Source organism: Colias philodice, chromosome 3 (genome assembly GCF_061535455.1).
Source record: "Colias philodice isolate Cphi_HAF_F1 chromosome 3, ilColPhil1 Martin Lab GWU primary, whole genome shotgun sequence".
Taxonomy (NCBI): Eukaryota; Metazoa; Arthropoda; class Insecta; order Lepidoptera; family Pieridae; genus Colias; species Colias philodice.
In genome coordinates, this window is record NC_143088.1 from 5,417,598 (window position 1) to 5,437,446 (window position 19,849).

The 19,849-nt window shown below is 40.1% G+C and overlaps 1 protein-coding gene and 1 long non-coding RNA gene across 8 annotated transcripts in view; both read left to right on the forward strand.

Moving 5' to 3' along the window:
• sick (sickie) overlaps positions 1 to 19,849 on the forward strand; it is a 183,371-nt gene that overhangs the window by 87,148 nt on the left and 76,374 nt on the right. For all 6 annotated transcript variants that reach the window (XM_089714291.1, XM_089714289.1, XM_089714290.1 and 3 more), the window contains one exon: positions 16,154 to 16,467. In XM_089714291.1, coding sequence (XP_089570417.1) covers positions 16,154 to 16,467 — 314 coding nt within the window. The remainder of the gene's footprint in view (positions 1 to 16,153; positions 16,468 to 19,849) is intronic.
• Positions 12,341 to 13,636, forward strand: LOC149489628 (uncharacterized). Of its 2 annotated transcripts, none has more exons than XR_016318313.1 (2): positions 12,341 to 12,703; positions 12,812 to 13,636. It is a non-coding gene; the product is annotated as an uncharacterized LOC149489628 (long non-coding RNA). The 2 variants fall into 2 exon arrangements; XR_016318312.1 differs by having other exon boundaries at positions 12,830 to 13,636.

Here is a 19,849-nt window from a genome sequence, read left to right on the forward strand (position 1 = left end):
TGTGTAGCCTTCGACGGCCGGGAAAGAAGATAGCCTCTGACTTTTCCAGCGCCACCTCCAGACCCAGCCGCCGAATGCGACATACCACGTCCGCCACCCCCGCAGCAGCCAGGAGAGCCGCCTCGCTATACGAGGCACCGCGCGCGGTCACCAGGGTGTCGTCCGCGTAACAGGTTACGCCGACACCTGGGAGATTTGCGGCGCGCAGGACCCAATCGTATCCAATGTTCCACAGGAGAGGTCCGAGGACTGAACCCTGTGGAACACCGCACGACACCTCCCTCTCACTCCACCCATCCCGAGTAGGGTACGCCACAGCCCTGTCCGAAAGATATGATCGCAGTAGGCGCATCATATATTTCGGAACGCGGTGAAAGTGGAGAGCGTCTAAGATCTTGTCCCACGGCAGGGTGTTGAAGGCATTGGCGATGTCCAAGGACACCGCCAGAACAACCTCGCCGTTCTCGGTTGCGCTCTCCACAGTCGCCCTCACACGCGATATGGCATCGAGCGTAGACCTACCTCGGCGAAAGCCAAATTGGTTATTGCTTAAATCCGGACCAATTCCCTCTAAATGGTTGACGAGGCGAGCTGCGAAAACGCGCTCAAAAAGCTTGCTCACCTCGTCAAGCAGTACGATGGGCCTGTAAGCAGTGGGTGAGTTCTGCGGGCGCCCATCCTTCCTCAGCAGGACCAAGTTCCCCGTCTTCCACCTGCGAGGAAATTGGCCCTGCCGAAGGCAGGCTGAAAAAAGCTGCTCTACTCGGGGTCCGAGAGCCTCCATCGCCAGCACCCAGGCTCGGCCAGGGATTCCGTCTGGACCTGGGGCGGTGTTCCTCTGTTTGAGTCGCCCCACCGCTGTCTCGACTTCGTCTCGGGTGACATCCGGAACAGATACACCTGCAGGCTCCTGTTCTTCGGGCGTCGCCGCCGTTGATAAGGCATCTCTTCCCCTCTCTGGGAACAGGGTTGCCACAATCCGTTGCAGTAAACGAGGCTCGAGGGACTGAGACAGGGGAGGGGCCCACGGGCGAAGCTTCTGCCTTACCCGCTTGTACGGCCGACCCCATGGTTCTCGGTTTAGGCCCTCAAGCATCTCGTCCCAGGCCCGGTCCTTGGCGCTGCCGATTGCCTCCTGCAGAGCCGTCACGCACTCCCTATAAGCGGCATATAGTCGCGTTTCCTCCTCCTCATCGCGCCATCTCCGGCGCCGGTGTCTGGTGTACGCCCGCCTCGCAGCCACACAAGAAGTGCGCAGCTGGGCGATTTCGGCAGACCACCAGTACATCCGACGTCTGCGCGGAGTAGAGCGGGCTCTGGGCATCGACGCGTCGCAAACCTGCACCATAGCGTTTGCCAGCCATGCTGCTTCATCCTCGACCGAACTGTCCTGTGGCGCAGGCAACCACGACTGCACTATGGCAGCCTCAATCAGAAGATCCCTGTCGAGGCTCCGAAGTGCCCAGCGTGGACGCCTATCAGTCCGGGAAGACCAGCTGGAGGCAATCGAGGGCGCAGATATGCTGAAGCGGATGTAACGGTGGTCCGACAGCGTCTCCACATCGGTAACAACCCTCCAATCCTCGATTCGCCGTGCAAGGGGGGGGCTTGCAAACGTGACGTCGACGATGGATCCACCCCTTTGCCTCACACACGTTAATTCCGACCCACGATTGAGAACCGAGAGATCGGCCGCAACCGCCCAGTCCTGTAACACCGCTCCCCGCGCATTCCTCACCGAAGACCCCCATGCCATTGACTTGGCATTGAAATCTCCGGCCAGGAGTATAGGCTGTGGACGGGCGAGTTCAATCAGCTCCCCCAGCTCTGCCAGAAACTGCTCGAACTCGTCCAGTCCACGGTTGGGAGAGAAGTATACTCCAACCACCGTGTATCCTCTGATCGAGGCCGAGACGCAACCTCGCCGCCGGGCAACTCGTTCCATGACCACACCACCCTGTGCCACCAACATCACCAAGCCATCCACGTCCCCCGCCCAGTTATCCCGGAGAGGTACCGAGTATGGCTCAGCTACCACCGCCACATCTATCATCCACTCCGCCAGACTCTGGAGCAACAGATCTTGAGCTCTAGCGCAGTGGTTGATGTTGGCTTGAAGAAAGCGGAGGGCCATCGCTACGTCTCCATTCCTTCTTCCTCCACGGGCGCCTCGGATGGCGCAGGGCGAGAACGCGATGCGACTACCGGACTATCGCGCTTCTGGCCTCCTCTCTTCCGCTTAGGAGCTTTGCATGCCGGGCCCCCGAGACGGTGTCCCGCGGGCAGTTTTGCATCGGCGCAGAGAGCACAATGAGCAGCCGCAGAGCACCCTGCAGCCTTGTGCCCATTTTCGCCACATCGATAGCAGACGTTGCTTCGGTCTGTCGGCGACGAGCACATGGCTCTTACGTGTCCCACCTCCAGACACCGGAAGCAGCGTTGCGGCTTCACTGCACCAAGCGTGACCCCCGCGGAGACCCATCCAACAAGGATGCGCCCAACCTGCGCCACCTTTTTCGCAGCGGCTACCGGGCAACTCACCCACGCCGTGGTGGAGCCCCTCGAGCCCACGCGCAGACCACTACACTTGACCTGGTCCGCGGGGCACTCCCCCACCCGGGAGATAGCGGCTGCAACTTCCTCGGCAGCCACCGAATCATCGAGACCAGTGACCCGAACCTCCGCGCGCTTTACCGGCCTGGATACCTTGATGGTATCTTCGTCCCACACCTCACGTAGTTTAACCGCAAGAGCGTCCGCCTCCTTTGCACTGGTAGTACCCGGTACTTCCAAAATTCTGGCCCCGGTGGCGGCACGCTTAAAGCGCAGGGCGCTGACGCCGATCGCCGCGAGGTCGATCTTTTGTCGGGACCCAGCCATAACCGAGGCGTACGTGACACCGCGCTCCTCCGCACCCGGCTGCAGGGTTATGACCACAGCCGAGGACGTGGGAGAGCGGAGTTTAGGAGCCCTTCCTCGTGTTTTAGCCCCCGCCTTGTTTTTCTTCCTTTTCTTCTTCTCCACCAGAGTCCACCCTTGCTTAGGCAGTTGCTGCTGGGGAGCGGATGACGTAGGCGGGGCAACCTTTTCGGAGCGCCGCCCCGCTTTCTTTCCCCCTTTTCCTTGGTTGGCGGTTCCTTGGTTGGCCTTTGAGGCCGAACCGGTCCCCACAGGCTGTGCAACAGCCCGCTTTTCGCCCTGATTATTATTTGCCGTTTTTGCAGGCGCCCTCTTAGTGGCCTTTGGAGGAGGGAGTTGAGGGAAGTCCTCGGTTAAGCTAGCCGTTATCCCCTCAGCCCTATTATCCGCCGCCAGTGGCGGCCTCACGCGCCTTGTTGGAGGTAGGTATTCCTCCAGCACTTCCAACCGGGCGCTAACCATTTCTCCAACCTGCCGCATGATGTTCGCGGTCAGATCGGAGGCCATCTGCTGCTGCTGCGCATGATGTGCGCCCCCAAGCGCGGCTTTCATTTCCTCCATCTCCTTGCGGAGGGCTGAAATCTCCCCATGCAGCCGAGTGTTGTCGGCCTGGAGCCGCCGTGTCTCTTCGGAGGCGGTGCGCTGCACAAGTAGTGCTACCGCCTCTTGGATCGCCTCCGACGCATCCTTTAGGGTCCGTTTCGACGTCCCCTTCAGGTTTGAGGATTTAGCCTCTATGACCGCAAGGTTCTCCTCAATGCGGCGCCGGAGGGCTACGGTCGATTCGTCGTTGTCGGTCCGCCCGCCGCCGGCTTCTGCGTCCGCAGCCTGAGAGCTTCTCGAGACCTGGGTCTCTCGCTCAGTCTCGAACTCGGGCTTGCCGCCTACGAGCACAAGAGCTTTCCTTGCGGCAACCATTTCCGCCAACGCCTTCCTTGCAGGTGTACGCGATGTTGACGAGCGTCCCTTGCCCCTCTTGGCACCCTTCTTGGCCGTGCGCGTTCGTCCCTCTGTGGAGGAGCCCGAGCAGCTCGCTCCAGAAGACCGCTTGCGCTTCGCCCACAGTCGGTCCTCTTCATATGACTGGACCGTCATGAGGCTGTCTACAGACGTTGCCGCAGACATTCCACTAGGTCCAGCCTTCCTCCCCCTTGTTCTCACTCGCTCCATTTGAGCGCGCGTCCCTACCCCAAAATCCGTATCGCTTTGCATATCGTTATTTTCCATTGTCCGATTGCCAAGGTCGTCGATTGATCCAGTAGCTTTTGGCACCGAGGGGGCCTGGGAACCCACCTCCTCAGTGTCTTTACGCAAGTTTTTGCCCCCCCCAGAATACGTGGGGCAGCCTGAGTTAGACTCAGGGAGGGATTCTCCACTTTTGGTGGTACCCTCCTGGGGTAGTTTATTTTTAGAACTTGCCTCCATCATCTCCTCCTCTCTTCTCCAGTTTGCAGTACGCCTGCCGGGTTACACCCGCCAGCCGCTACCTAGGGCTGGGCCCTTTCGGCGCCACAGCGGCCTCATCGGCCCCAACCCCAGTACTAGGTGATGCTGCGCACATACCATCACCTAGGAGTATTATTTAGCAGCCCTCCGGCCTCCTCGCTGGTTTTGGTCCGCGCCGGCTGAACAGCCGGTACCCCCCATATCTGGGGGGCCTGCCCCTATCCGCCACCTGGGGACGCGCCCGATGGGAGACCAGAAACTCCACACGGGATCTTAATCAGACCTAGAATCTAGAAGTGAATAACTAATTGATATACCCTAAAGTTGAATTTGAGCTGTTCTTTACATTCAAATGTAAGTAATTTTTTAACGGAAAAGATAGAAATAAAAATGTAATTCTTATTCAAAAAAGTCGATAATCTCCTCTGAAATATAATGTTAAAATTAGTACGCATCTGTTTAATTTAAAAACATTAGAAAATCCTTTGTAAAACTAATAAACGACAATCGGATGTCCAGCTCTCTAGCTACATGGATACGTGAATACGTGATAGCAGTTACAGCGCTGCAAACATAGCGGTGAAACCACGTGAAATTTCAAATTACACTGACACCAATCAACATTGTTTTTGATCCCTGCGGCTACAATTTAGACTTTATATATATTGTTTTACTGAAATGCTATTTCAAAACATAAATTATTGATAATCGATTGAAAATTAATACGATTTTTAGGCAAGTCTAATTTCTACTGTTATAACCAAAGTTATCTACTCTAAACCAATGATATCATATACAACTAGATAATACTTTTCTGAAACAATTTACAAAGTTCTGTAACCCTTTATTATTTTAAATTTGTAGACTTTTCTCTACAAATATATCGTTACACAATTACAAGCGTTACATCTTATTTGAAAAACTAAATTTATTATCAACATTGTATTATGTTTTTATTTCTCAAGCCACTTCAAATAAAGACATACATTGTTTATTTCCCGTAACACAAAACATTCAGTCACTTCAGTGTTAGTTCGGGCCATCGAAATCGCTTCACGGCCGAAACATTAAGAGCTATTACGCACTGTCGACCAGTCGCTGGCGACTCAGTCGCCGGCGACTGTGACTTACTATAGTTTAAATAGGGGCTTGCGCACTTAGTCGTCAGTCGACCAGGAGTAAGTCCAGTCGCCGGCGACTGAGTCGCCGGCGACTGGTCGACAGTGCGTAATAGCTCTTAGGGAGTCTAATTTGTTACGTACTTACGACAGATTTATAACCCTAAAGGTATTAAGCGCAGTTTATGTTACAGCAATCCAGTTTAATCTGTCACAATTAGTAACCACCTAGAATGTTAATAACATTAATGCTAATTGGTCACTACGAAACATCCATGAGCTTATTATATAAATTTTACGTGAATATTTTAATACGATATAGACATACGTTATGCTCATTGAATACAAAAAATACATACGAAAAAGTAATTGTAAAATATTTACCGCTATGTAGCTGCTGTAGCAAATTCTCATTTATGCAGTGATAAAAATTAAAGAACCTGCATTAAAATCGGGAAAAGGTACCGTACTCACTTAATTTGATTTCAATTAATCATCGCGACAAAAACCTCGTTCATGAGTAATCAATCAAAGAAGAGGTTTCCGAGTGAAACTGAATACGAAAGCTGCATTACGTTAATGAAACATATTTTCACTAATTTATACTACTTGAGGATGATATTAACTTAAATTGTTGACGGCTTTCAGCTATATCTATAATTATGTACTATTAGTAATTAGAAATGAAGTCAATTTCACAACTAGAATGCCCATTAACAGCTTGTTATACATTGTACGTTTGTAAATAAAATTAACGTTAAAACATTTGAACGGTTACCAATAAACATACTCGTACACTTGACACTGTCACTCAGTCACTTCATGGGCGGGCGTCAACTCATATAGGTAATTAAACTATGATTTAAGTGCATTTTAAAAATTGTTTTGAAACAATGTTGTTCGTATTATATTGAACAATAAAAACCGTAGACATAATAATGCTTTTAAAGTGTTTAAACATTAAATTGGGTTATTTTATCGCAGGTAGGTAGCTTCCATATTGTAGTTAGTATCTTAAGTGGAGTTTTGGAAAGTTGTTAATGAGTCTTAACGGCAATGAATGGGTTGTAAGTTGAGCTGTTACCGGCCTAAGTGATGGTGTTTCTGGGTTATGGCTATGGGTGTTTCGTTATTTATGAAGGTGTAACTTGTAATTAGTAGAGTAACTAGACTACGTGTAGCTATACACGAAGCAATATTTGGTCCTAGAAGAAATACTTTGTAGTATAGATATGTGCACTCCTGTGGAATATATGAAAGATAAAAAGCTACCCATAAAGTATATTTACTACAGACGTAATAGGCGCAAATTTTAGTAATTTGTGCAAATAATAGACCTTTTATCTAAATTCTACAGGAGGTAAACTTAAGCTTAACGCTACGGTGTGGTTTCGGTCATTTGGGCAATAGGTGCAACTCACTAGGCTCCACAGTGGCACGGTAACCACACCAATGGATACAAAGTAAATTGCTCTGACTCAGATCCTAACTGGTAACTATACAGTACACGTGCTTCTTCGCTTTCGAAATTAAAGCGTTCATTGTTTTATTAAAATTCAATTTAATTCCAATCATCGGTATCAGCATGTTTACCATCTAGACCTTTAGCGAACCTATAATTTACTAAGAAATATATTCCTTCGTGTACCGTTTCTGTGACCATCTCGAATCGTTTCAAGGTGTACAATAAAGCTAAGGTAATAACGGGTTATTATGTCCGACACCGTGTGTGGATCGCGATGTACATTGTTCTGTTAAATTGATATCTGCTTTTCACTACACCCCATAGAAAGGGGGACTTATCTTGATTTATTATTACGTTAATATGAAAGAAAATGTTTAGCTGCGCCGCCGGAGACGGCCGTAAATCAAGACCTCTGCCTAAATACTTAACTTGTAATAGTATTTAGGAATTTACAAGCCATTCTTAAATTGTATCTGTTGTAGTATTTACTAAATGTGTATTGGTTAGGGAGCCAGGTGCAAATTTGGTTAACTATTTCCTCTCAAGAAATAATTCGTCAGACGCATGAGAGTATAGTATTATAAAGCCTCGTGAACGTCAGCTGGCGCTCGGTTGGGGGGGCGAGCGGTTGTAGCCTCCCACGCACATAGGAAAAAAAATACATTCATTCATTCATTTCCTCTCAGCTAAAAATTTGTCAAATTGTAGCTAACCCAATATCTCAACGAAAAAAAATAGTCAGCTGGTTACAAAATGGTGTATTATACGTCAGCTGGTGTCTCGAACATGAAAGTTAAATTTAAAGAAAAATTTATTTTCCGTTATTTCCTCTCAAACAAAAATTTACCTGATGATAGCTTATATGTAACTGTGGATAAATATATATGTCAGCTGGCTGTATCTTGGTGGAAAAACCGTCAGCTGATACGGGAGGCTACAACCGCTCTTCCCCCCAACCGAGCTCCAGCTGACGTTCACGAGGCTTCATAATACTATACTTTGATGCATTTTACTAATTACCGCTTGAGAGGAACTTGGTCATAAAATCTGCTGCTGGCTCCCGGACCATATTGTGTAATGTTGTTAAAAATTGTATAAATTATTATCGCAGGACGTGTGTTTTTAAAAAACTTTTATATGTTTATTCGATACTTACCTTGAATGTAAGGCTATCAATGTTGAAATTATTGTTATTAATATTATATTTCAGTTGATAGCTCCGTACCTATTGCAAGTTTGCTAGGTATAAAGATTAATATTAGCAATTACCTTGTACACTAGCACCTACGTTTGATAAGATACCATAATTGAAATTTTATAATTATATTGTAAAACTTCAATAAATCTGTTGAAATAAAATATAATACTATTGCACATGAATACTGTAGCTAAATTATATTGTTAAATACTAGTCTGTGGTCTATTCCAATTTCCAATACAAAGTCACGTCACCTGTCATAAACTAACTTGAATGGCAAAACAGAACGAGCGTGTGACCTAAAAATTGCAGTTGTTAAATACAAAATAGACCCTTAGTTGCCTCGACACACATGCACCGGTGCACCGTGACCTAAGCCTGAATAACGGGATGCACTTGACTTTCAGCGTATACTTTGTAAAATTTATTCGTCGTCAACTAGAAGGCTCCACTTTCGACAACGCGTCAAGGTCTTCGAATGATTTAATAAATGTGAAAATAAAATCGAACGCCGAATACAACGTACTATGCAGCTTCTGCGAATATTATAAGATTATACTATACTATAACTATTAGGTACCTACATAACAAGCGTAATATTATGCATGTGTGATTTGGTAATGTTGTGTTTTTTATACGTAATTGTATCCACAGTAAAAGACACGATGTGTAAATACATATTATTATTTTTTCTTAATTTATCATTTCAATAATTGATACAATATCATAATTCCTGCACGGTTAGATTTTAATATTTTAATATTTTCCTTATTTAATGCCCTGTATCACAGATTAGATACTAGCCTGTATGCTGTTAATAAGTCAGTGGATTTACAAAAGGCTTCTTATAAAACTCGTACACTTAGTATTAACTCGATAAAGGCTCATAGCTCCTGATTTTCGAATCAACCATACGCGTGCTTGTACCTCGATGCAGTGGATTTAAAATATTTCTTCACATATTTACAACAATACGACTTGATTGGCCCCTTTGTGGTAGCTTTATATTTATTTTTGATAAATGTTACGGGTTGATACCCTGAATTGCTCGTATAATGTAACTTGATTTGATTTAATTTATTATTTTTTCTCAATAATAAAATAGGAAATTAATAAGTTGAATAATATTAATAAAGCTATGCTAAAATTTGAATTGTAGATACACTAATATTGGTCTTAATGTTATTTTTATTACGTGTGTGTATTAAATTAATAACCAAAAGAAGGAAAAATAAAAGCTCAAACACGCAGCAATAATATTAATTGTCGAGTGCCAAACTTTAATTGATAATTGCGACAATGACATTGAAAAATCATAACAAATTAAGAAGCTGTGTGTCTGCAATTCGTTTAATTGAAAGGAAGGCCGATAAAATACCTTTGTAATTTACAGAGCCGAATACAGTACACAGTATAAATTTTATATTTCAATATAAATGTTTTTATTACATAACTAGCGACCCGCCCCGGCTTCGCACGGGTGCAATGCTGATACTAAATAATCTAAATATAAATACACTACAGAAAAACTGTGAACGTTGTATATAAAAACATAGCGGCCCGCTCCGGCTTCGCACGGGTCTAAAATAGAAAACAGATAGCCGGGCGGCCGGCCGGTACCGCCGCAAACGCCACGTCCCGCAATTTTTAAATCTGTAATATCTTCGAAAATATTCACTTAAATCATTCGGTGTAAAGGGCCATATAGATCTATATTAAATGAACAATGTGTTCAAGGTATTTAATTGGTTAAGAATTAATGCTGTATTGGTTGAAATCGCATCGAAAATTAGCCATTATTTGTCGTAAAAAGTAAATGACAAAAAAAAGTTATTGTGGGTTATGCATAAGAGATAGACATATACCATCGCGGACTTTTCTGTTGACCTTTTCAATGTGTATAATACTTAGTACATAATTTTGATAAAACTCGTAGGGTTCAGCCTGCGTTTGCAATGTAAGCGGAAAAAATGTAATTTTTTACGACATCATATTAGAAACCTCAAAAATAACAGTACTTCTCCACTATTTAATGGATATTATTATACATATAAACCTTCCTCTTGAATCACTCTATTTAATAAAAAAAACCGCATCAAAATCCGTTGCGTAGTTTCAAAGATTTAAGCGTACAAAGGGACATAGGGACATAGGGACATAGGGACAGGGAAAGCGACTTTGTTTTATACTATGTAGTGATGATAACATCTTCATTTACCAATGACATGCTGATAAAGTACTTTACATTATGTTTACTTAGTCACTTCATTTCTTGTAAATAAATGAAATAACCTTTTATAATAATGTTAACCTCATTGAATTAAGACATTCGTGGAATTGCAGTTGCATTTCGTTTTACTAATATACTTAAACGCGTCATTTGTATTGTTCTAATAACTATAAATAAACAAAATGTATGGATGTAAATGGAATAACAAGTTCAATTTCTGTAACAGCAAATTTAAATAAGTTTTGAATTGTGAAATCAATAATTTTTTAAAGAAGACTAATTAATATGTTTATGTGGCTTCGCGTCGTCTAAAAACTTATCAAATTAAATATTTATAAAAACCTTCCTCTTGACCTACTAAATTAAAAAAAAAACTGCATGCAAATCCGTTGCGTAATTTTATAGATCTAAGCATACATAGAGACACACAGTCAGCGGGGAGCGACTTTGTTATATATGTCACGGCTAAAGGTAGGTGAGAACATAAACTTAAGATTAGCCGGCTAAACTTAGGTTTATTTTCGACGAGGTGTTAATGTTAGTTTGTTCTATCTTTAGCCGGCTAAACTTAAGTGTAACCGCAGGCCCGTGGCTAAAAATGTCGGGGTGGGTAGATTTGGTTAGCGCCGGGCCGGTGGAGGGCTTGAGGGGCCCGCACAGTGCCAGAAAACACTCGCCCTGTTCCTTACATGTATTATAGTAACCAAATCTACCCACCCCGACTCAGGGCAGAAAGCTGGTGGCTAGGTTAGGTTAGGTTAGAACTCTTAAGACCCGCACGAGCCGAGCGAGCGCAGCGAGCGTGCTGCGGCAGCAGCCGGCGAAGTGCCAGAAAACACTCGCCCTGTTCCTTACATGTATTATAGTAACCAAATCTACCCACCCCGACATTTTTAGCCACGGGCCTGCGGTTACACTTAAGTTTAGCCGGCTAAAGATAGAACAAACTAACATTAACACCTCGTCGAAAATAAACCTAAGTTTAGCCGGCTAATCTTAAGTTTATGTTCTCACCTACCTTTAGCCGTAACATATATACTATCTTAGTGATTCTACAACGTATGGTTTGGTGTTGAATTATCAAAATGCATTGGTTCTTGCACCGGTGACCTATGAGATGTAGACAGGCCTTTTATGGGCCGACGCCAGCCCTTGCTGTTTCGAAAGATTCGATGCGTGCTGCGTGCAATTGTTGTATCGCCTTCATAATATTATATGTATATGCCAAATAAGCATTATTACTTATTATATGAACTATATTGCAATGATATCAGTAATTAATTATGAATACGGCATCCTTTGATGATTAAAATATCTGTTTAGTATTTTTATTACTTAAGTATAACTTATAGCGTTGGCTCATACCTATACTGGTAAAGTTAGAATGTAAGTTATTTCATTGGAAACCATCCAGCTTGTACTTTAGCCAAAGGAAATAAATAAATATCTGTATTAACAGGATAGATTTTGATTTGATTGATTAAAAGAACCTGCTTAAGTAACTATTAGATTGTATTCATATATATGTACTTACTTACCATTATTTGTAACTCGAATTGCAAAAATATATTAATTTGATGATTAAAAATACCTAATACATACGTGATAAGCCCTGATTGCGGACGCAAGTCTTGCGCGGGCATATTACAAATGCGAACGCGCGTAAAATTTTGATGTTATGCCTTATATTCGTAATTCGCGATGCGTTGCCATGCACTATTCCTTTTTGGCACCAAATAACTTTCCATTTTAAGGTGATGAATTAATTTTTCTAACATTTACGGCCCTTTTCAAACCTTCGTAATTTTTATATTATTAAAGTTTTCGTGATGAAAATTCTTGACAAGAAAGTTCAATAGTAACACAATACGTCTACCGTTTTAGAAACATGATTCCATGATATTTTCTTGATAGAAAAAAAATGCAAAGTTATCATTGTTATTTTTTTTTAATCTCTGGCATCTTCAAAATAACAAACGTAAAGTTACGACTTTTTGGATATTAACTATAAAATATACAACCTATACGTCTACCGTGTTAGAATTTTGAAATATGCGATGGTTTTGAAATAAACAAGAAATACTTGAAATTAGCGCGCGACCAGCCAATATAGCGAGAGCCGCCCTGTACCTTCCTACCCCGATCGCTGCACGAGTCATTCCCGCTACGGCCGTCACACGGGGAACTTGTGTCGCTCGCGCAATCGTAAAAAAGGGTGACAACACGATAAGACAAAATGAGACAAATGGGGACAATAAAGAAAATAAGAAGAAGAAACATAAAGGTTGGAGGAAAAAGAATGCTTACAATTGGAACAAATTAATGAAGTAAGTTGGTTTTATTTTAAATTTGATGATAATTGTATTATAGACGATGTTTGATATGTACCCCTGTTTTAAGTACATAACGAATGTGTAAGATTTTTTCATTTATAGCATAAATAATCTGTTCAGAAATCCGGAATCCAGAAGGAAAATAAACCCACTGATTGTTCACAATGTGAATCCACTCCTTCGTAAGTACCTTTATTCAGTCAAAAATGTATGTTATCAAAGCTCTACTGGTTTTATCGCATGATTCCATTTTTAGCAAAAAGCAACAAAGTGCAAAGAAATAAAAAATCATGGTGAACTTAGTGGAAGTATGGTGGACATAATATGGAACAGGAGCTCATTGGAGTAGTATTATATTTAAAAAAAATACGAAATAATTTCAAGAATTACATTTCTTAGAAGGTGGTAGATAAGTATGTTGTATAAAGAATTTGATGTTGATATTTATTTCATTTATACTTACTACACCTGTGCGGGAAATTGCTTAGTAATAAAACAGGTTTATATTCATATTTACATAGTAATGTGAGTTTTCATTTCGAAAAATTTTGTGTAAGTATATTAAATTGGGTTCCTGGGTGATCTGGAAACACAATTGGGCCCGGAAGATGGCGCTGCAGTCACTCCTCCTAATGACATGAACCGATTTGGATGAATATTTGTGTGCACATTTCATTTTTGTGGGATGATTGGTTGATTCGCTTTCACATTAGCTAATATTATGTATTTTTGTTGTTAGAAAGTAAACTTAATTTAATGTTTATAATACATTATTATTAGTATAAATAAGCCAGTGTTCGTCTCACATTGCTGTACCTGCCTACCTACCCTACCAGGGCCTTTGTTCTGGCTATTTTATTTTGATTATTTGTAATGAATAATTACAATTATAATAGAGTGCAAAAAATAAATACATGCGTCAATATATTTTGTGTTTTTTTTAAACAATTTTTTTATTTAAAAAAATATCATTCCGACCGCGGCTTTGCCCGCGTGGAATTAGATTATATCGTGAATCCTGTCTTATCCCACAGAAGTGTTCAGTTCGGATAAAAAGTATCCTATGTGTAAATCCAGGCAATTACCTATATTTTATCAAAATTGGTAATGTAGTCTTGACGTGATTAAGTAACAACTAACAAAAAAATATACAAATTAACATCCAAAGTTTCGCATCAGTTTTACTGTATTAGTGATATCTTCCACTCTTGACTTTGACTGAGAAGAATTAGGGTTTATAACTTCTTTCAGAAATATTACCTTTCATTTCTGGGCATGACGTAATATCTACGTCAGCATCAAATTCTATCTAAATCCATTCAGTAGTCCGCGTTATTGAGTACCATTTCATTTTTTCAGAGTAACAATATTTTTTGTTATTTTAAAGATTATTTAGGGTAACGGCACCAGTGGTCAGCCTCATAACAGCTTTTTGAAGTTTTGACAATTGCCATTTCTACAACAATCGTCGAATAAAAAAACGTACAACATGTATGGATTTATTGTTTATTGTAGTTTCGAATCAGCGTTTATCAAAAACAATAATTCTCTTAGTAAAATATATAATTAATTTTAAACAAAAAATGGCCCAGTGTCCCAGTGAACAGCCTCTAAAAACCAATAAACAGCCTTGTTCAACCCAGTGTTCAGCCTTTAGTAAGTATAACTAATTATGAGATCAAAATAAACAATGTTATATCAAAATCAACTATATTAATCACATTTTTATAGCAACGATTCACTTAGCACAAAAAAAAATATATCGTACATAATACTTACAAATATTATTTTAAACATACTAATACAATCTCTTTGTGTCTTCTTATTTTCTAGGAATTTCTTATTATTTATCATAAAAAAAGCAATAATTCTTTTAAAAAAAATCAGCGATATTCGTTTATAATATTATTGATGTATCTATAATCCACAATATATAATATAATTATAATCAACCACAGGAGGATCTCTTTCGGAGGATTTCTCTGGAGGATACTGTTGTCTTGGCGGCATTTTTAGCTAGAAAAAAAGGGAACAATAATAACTTTTGGATATGAATACACATAATACCATTATTTCAGGTAAAACTTAACTAACATGAAGTATTACTTATATATTTAAACACAAACATTCGCATTTATACTTAAAATATTATTTCAATAACATCGTGGCTGAATACTGGATCATTGAGACCACAGATTGAGACCCAGTGGTCAGCCGCTTGAAAAAAATATTTTGAAATGCGGCTGACCACTGGGTTTTCTAACAATTAGGAATAATCCCAGTAATCAGCCCCAGGGGCTGTCCATTGGATCTTTCATAAAAAATCAGTATCCAATGGTCAGCCCCTCATATTTTTAAGTAAAAACACAATATTTTTTATCAAATTTCATAAAATTAAATGCTCTTAGTAATCTATAAAGTTATTATCTATAAAACACAATCACATTTCATACTAAAATATGTTATTTCTCACCTTTCAAAAGAGCACCACGTGAAACAAAAAATATTGCAGACATGACACTTTTGCTCTTGTCGGCAGACAGCACCTGTACGAACGTGTTTACTTCTCTCCCCTGACCCCCTGCTGCTCCTATCGCGTGATGCATGAACCAATAACGAAACAGAGCTTCTATTTAAGTGCGCGTGATTTGGTTATTTTGATTACAGCGATATTTATGGCCAATAAACAACGCAATAGGCTGATCACTGGTGCCTGGCTGACCACTGGTGCCGTTACCCTATAACCTGTATTATTTTGTAATAAAGTAAACATTATGAAATAATAATAATTATTAATAATGTCTAAGTAGTTGTTAAAAAGAAGATTATTTGTTTATAAGCAAGAAAATAAAACCAATAAATCAACAATTAAATATATGTATAAGAATATTATAACTGTATGACGACTCCATACATGTTTGTCCCGAGTCGGCCAGCGGCAGCGCGGCGAGTTTGCAAGAATGACTTCGCGCACACCCGCGTTCGCGATAGCGAGCTATTAGACTCCGCCCGCCAAGCAGTAGATTTTTTTTTGTGTATCGTCTTAACTCGATATGATTTGTTATGTAAAATAATTGATTAAATTGGTCATAAATTTTTTCTTGTTTAGGTCAGGTAAATTATTTTATGCATTAATAGTAGGTAGAAAATATCATAGAACCTTTTCATTTGCAGTATAGCGATAAGATATTTAAATACTTAATTTTTAGCTGTATGTGAATTGGTATTATATCGATGATGATTACTTAATTAAATAATAAATTATTCTAAATTTTCGCAATTGCGATAATTTTACATCTCAGGAAATTAATGTAAAAAATTTCTAGCTGCATAGATAATAATAATTTATCGTCAACATCTATTTTAATAATAGGGACTGTTTTTAACTATCGGTTTTCTTGTAACTATTTTAATTTTAACTAATTATTTAATTTTTCTTTACAGTTGGAGAACGTGCAGTGCTGCTTAGATTTTCTTCACGCACAAAAAGTTCAGGGGTTGGAACAAGTTACCGCTGTCGACATCCGTGATGCTAAGCTCAAAGCAGTTCTTGCGTTATTTTTTGCATTGAGTAGACACAAACAAGCATCAAAACAAAGAATAACGCCACCTACCGGCTACACTGGAAATGCCGCTAAGAGCTCAAATGAAGATGTTGCAATAAGTTCCGTCCAACGAATAACAGGTGGCAGCAGTGGAGATGATATATTAACAGCTTGTGGAAATAACATCGATATGACTACCTTAGCTGCTAATAGGTGAGTTTATTATTAACACAATATACACATTTTAATTAAATACTAAAAATTATTGTTTATTTTTTCCGTAAAACTCACGATGAACATCGCCATCTATTGGAAACTTTAAGTACTAATACAAAGTTTTACTACCATCCAGTAGATGTCACTGTTTTAGTACTGCCCTTTCCCACAAGATGTCGCATTTATCAAATGAAGCGTTCAAAAAAATTATTGCATTGATTTTGTTATTCACATTTAGAGATTTGTTTATGCATCATAGAAAGTTTAGAACAATAGGTGTTATAATATATTAAAAAATAAAAATTTAAATCACATTAGTCATTATTTAACCCAAAATAATTTTGAACAATTTTGAACACCTGTAACACAATTAAACAAAATTAGAATTTTAATTCTTGTATTATTGCAGAATTATAGTTACGAATACAAGTTTTTTTTAAAGTGAAACTTTTATTACATCGTCTCAAACTTTTTGGTCTGTGTAGCGCATGTCGCGTGTATCGCGGCTGCCGAGTAGGTATACCTACTCGGCAGCCGACCGTCACGCGACATGCGCTACACAAAGCAGTGTTCGGAACCGTTCGAACAGTTTCACTTTAACCGTGGTTTCATAAAACCACACAACATTTTTTATATATTCTATAAGTGTTAAATTGATTCCTATAATACTATTCCATCGTATAAAAAAAAAACATGTATAACTTGTGATATATGTATTTTGATTTTGATCGTTTATAGTTTATACTATTATTAGCTTTAGCGCCCTCTGTTGGCCAGGTGCCAAGATAAAATTATACAAGTTTCGTCAAAGTTTACTCACCGGTTTCTTCGAAGCTGTATTTGTTTTTTATGCTTATTTCAGCAATGAGTGAGAAAGATTGATTCAGATTTCATAACTTGATAATAAAATGAAAAAATCAACACATTTATTTATTTATTTATTTATTTATGCTTTATTGTACATACATACCAGGGCAAACAAACTTAGACTATAATTTTATACAATAATAACACACGGGCACATATGCACGAAAAGGCGGCCTTATTGCTCAAGAGCAATCTCTTCCAGGCAACCCTGATTGTAAGGAATGTTGAACGAGTACGCGTTGGCGCAAATTCAATGTCTAAATTGATACATTGTACAAATAACTAATTTGTATACAATACAAAAACTATAAAATATAATAGAAATAAATAAATAAAAATAATATATATATATGTATATATATATATAAAGTATTATATTTAAAAATAAATATATACAGATAACATAAGACATATAATAAATATATATAAATACATATACTAAATATACCAAATAACACACAAAATATTATAATATAAGTAATAAATGATGTCTCATACAAAATATGATATCAAGAGATAAAATTAAATATAGCAACACAATATTATAATGATAAGAAATGGTTTTTAACCAGAGCTTTAAAACTACTAATATTTTTCGCCCGCCTGATGGATTCAGGCAGAGCGTTCCAAAGATGTATAGCACGAACAGTAAATGAGGAGCCGTAGAAATTTGAGCGATGAACCGGTGTAGAGAGAGTTAGAAGATTGGAAGAGCGAAGAGAGATAGAGCTATTTTCACTAAGATAACTAAACTGATTTTTAAGATAAACAGGTGTTTTAGGGTCAAACAGAACACAGTACAGAAGCTGAAGTATGTGGGCGTCCCGGCGAAGACGGATGGGGAGCCAGTTAAGTTTTTTGCGATATTCCGAGACATGGTCAAATTTACGCAATCCGAAAATAAATCTAATGCAGAAATTTTGCAGCCTCTCAAGGATGTCTAACTGGTACTCAAAAAGATCAGGGAATGAGGAATCGGCGTAGTCAAGGAAGGGAAGCAGAAGGGATTGGGCTAACGCAATTTTGGTGGAGATCGGTAGGAAGTTACGCAGGCGGCGCAACGAAGATGCACCAGCAAAAATTTTCTTGCGAATTTGCATGATGTGCTCCGACCAAGATAAGTTCTGGTCAAGGTACAAACCGAGGCTTTTAACTGTTTTGCTGAAAGGAATGCGAGTACCATCAACCACAACATCTGGCAAGCAATCCCATTTAATTTTGCTCATAAGCGGCTTACTGCCAAGTATAATGATTTTAGTTTTTACGGGATTTACCTTCAAGCCATGTTCCTTGCTCCAATTGACGATGGCTGCGAGATCAGAATTAGTACGGAAAATCGCTTCAGGAAGTTCAGGCAGTGACACGTGCGAATATAGTTGGAAATCGTCTGCGTACATATGATAAGGAGAAGTTATGTTATTGGAGATAGAGTTGATAAATATTGAGAAAAGGAGAGGAGACAACACGCCACCTTGCGGAACCCCGGCATGAACATTGCTCCAGGAAGAGGTTAGGTTCTCCACTAGAACACGCTGCCGACGTCCCTGCAAGTAACTACGAAACCAATCAATAGTCGTTGGATTCATCGTATGAATTGATTTGTTGTATCTCGTTGATTAAGTACATATTATTAATGAATATAAGAGTAATAAAATATAATAATATGGTGTTTCAAGTAATTTTCAGCCCCATACTCTCACGTCAGTTTTATCCTTTGCTAGATAAAAAAGTCAGTTCGGTGGTAAAGCACTGAATAAAAATAGGCTAAAGTGCGTATCTACTTCACTGGAGTGACTGGAGGGCTTCGCGGTACCTCAGCTATCTCTCATGACACCCCTTGACTCCGGTCAACGCTTCTGTGATTAGACAGACAATACAAGGATGTCACGTGACGTCGTGACAGTAGTCTCTGAGCACGACAAAAGACTAACAAGCTATTGTTTATCCGCTCCGCTTGAAAGAATAGTAAACCTTATGTCGGTTCAATATTTTAACTGTCTGTCGTGATTGTTTACGTACCCATTACCAAATATTCCAAGACGTGATATTCTTTATGCCTATTATGGGGCATACAATCGTGTCATTAATGATATTCCTAAACACATTTCCTCAGACACTTTGAAACAATCTTGTAACGTTTCCTACAATAGGCATTTATTTTATACATATGCCATTGCGAAAAGAAAACAATAAAAACATATCATTAATCTGTCTATACACATGAACGGAATTTGTAAAATCCAGACTTTCATTTCATAAAACAAACATATTCAAGGTTCATATCGGAGCAAACATTATAATAGCACAGAACATGAACTTTCTATACGAAAAGTGAGAGGGGTTTGCATTATTAATCAGATCCTGTTTTGGCTTAGAATACCTTAAGGTTTTCTTTTGGGTGAACAACCGGCAAGCTTTTATACAATGGGACGACTTTCCATACAGGGCCAAACTGCGCGACACGTCGACCGAGACTTGATCTTGATCGCCGTACATGTGGACAGTGGACTTG